Source organism: Aedes albopictus, chromosome 1 (assembly GCF_035046485.1).
Source record: "Aedes albopictus strain Foshan chromosome 1, AalbF5, whole genome shotgun sequence".
NCBI classification, from domain to species: Eukaryota; Metazoa; Arthropoda; class Insecta; order Diptera; family Culicidae; genus Aedes; species Aedes albopictus.
The window spans coordinates 162,580,392-162,581,969 of NC_085136.1; the positions used below are offsets into that span (position 1 = coordinate 162,580,392).

General features: G+C 44.4%; 1 protein-coding gene across 1 annotated transcript; it reads left to right on the forward strand.

The window, feature by feature from the left end:
* Positions 1-6: 6 nt before the first annotated feature.
* On the forward strand, positions 7-1,267 carry LOC109427639 (transducin beta-like protein 2). The gene is made up of 3 exons (XM_062847494.1): positions 7-515; positions 578-763; positions 824-1,267. Exons 1-3 carry the CDS (start codon positions 149-151, stop codon positions 1,036-1,038), a joined length of 768 nt encoding a protein of 255 aa, XP_062703478.1. The 5' UTR covers positions 7-148; the 3' UTR covers positions 1,039-1,267.
* The last annotated feature ends 311 nt before the right edge of the window (positions 1,268-1,578 follow it).

Below are 1,578 nucleotides of genomic sequence, written 5' to 3' on the forward strand. Positions count from 1 at the left end.
TCATGCCGTTCGTGTTCGTTGGAGCCCCGACGGGCGAGCCCTGGTCGCGTACAAGTACAGTGAGGGTTGCATCGAAGTCTACAAGGTTGATAAAGTGGACAATTGGTTCCAAAACCCGACCAAGGGCAGTACTTTCCCGCGGGCTCACATGGATGACATTGTCGGCTTTGGAATAGCACCCGATGGAAAGTATCTGATGACCTGCTCGAACAAGACCGATCTTACCGTTTGGGACGCAAGGGGAAACGTACTGGAGAAAATCGACACTTTCCTGATGAGTACCTATAATGCGAAGGTTTCTCCATGTGGCAAATTTATCGGGGCTTGTGGCTTTACCAGCGATGTTCCTCTGTGGGAAGTGAAGTTCAGCAGATCCGGCGAGTTTCAATCGGTTCAGAAGGCTTTTGACCTGTCTGGTCACAAATCAGGGATCTACGATTTTGCCTTTGATCAGGATAGCTCGAAGACTGTTACTGTCTGCAAGGATGGCACGTGGAAAATTTACAGCACCAATAGTTAGTTGACTCGTAAGTTTTTTCTCGATACATTGATTAATTTTTGGTCCGTTGAATTTCAGTTGAATATCAGAAAGGAGAGATGCCACGTTGTCTTTTGACTGGAACTTATGAACCAACCAGTGCCGCCGCTCTCGTAGCAATCACCCCTTCAGGAGATGTTGTGGCCATCGCTAACGGAAAGTCTGTCTATTTATATAACGCCGCTACAGGAACTTTGGAGGGATCCATCGAAGACGTGTGCTCAGGTAATGTTTTAAGTCATGAAGAAGTTCTAAAATAATTATACTTACTGTTCATATCTTCAGGTCAAATCTCCGCTCTCCAGTTCGACTCGATGGGAAAATATTTGCTGATTTGTGCTGATCGTTACGTTCGCATCTTCCATAACATACCCGGATACAAAGTGGCCTTAGAGTGTGCAGAGCAGAAGCTGAAGCAGCCGAAGATGTCCGCTGCCATGCGCGAGCGGCTCGAAATGCAGATCGCCGAAAATGAAGCGTTTTTGAAGAAGTATCAGTGAATGAAGAATGTGTGCTGATTAGAATCAATTCTAGCGTTGGCGACTGATCGACCTGGCACCTGGCACCGATGTTTACTCGAAGGCTTCAATGAAGAACGATCACAGGCAATTAAATCTTCTAATACTGGGAGCATTTATTTTAGGTTCAGTAAGAAGTAGCATTAACTATACAAACTACTGCCATGATTTTTGTAAGTCAATATTGAAGCTAAATAAATAGTTAAATGTATGTTTTGGCGCATTTCAAATAATGAGAAAATATCCAAAACGTCTTCTAAAACCAATAACATGTTCAATGGTACCGCTCATTTGCACGTCAGCTCTCCTAAGGCGCCGTCCACAAGTTACGTAACGCTCTAGGGCGAGGGGGAGTACAGCTGTGCGTTACGGCCCATACAAAAATTTTAGGATTTTCATACAAAAAAGCGTTACGGTGGGGGAGGGGGGGTCGAAAAATGTCGATTTAAGCGTTACGTAATAAATGGATGCTGCCTAACGGCTAAGGAGCAGAACTACTAGAACAATATTGAATAATAAATT

Bases quoted from the DNA above. Each gene is read 5' to 3' on its own strand.
- LOC109427639 (XM_062847494.1), top strand. From the start codon at position 149: ATGGATGACATTGTCGGCTTTGGAATAGCACCCGATGGAAAGTATCTG. The intron at 516-577 runs GTTAGTTGACTC...GTTGAATTTCAG, and splicing joins GAAAATTTACAGCACCAATA to TTGAATATCAGAAAGGAGAG. The intron at 764-823 runs GTAATGTTTTAA...TCATATCTTCAG, and splicing joins CATCGAAGACGTGTGCTCAG to GTCAAATCTCCGCTCTCCAG.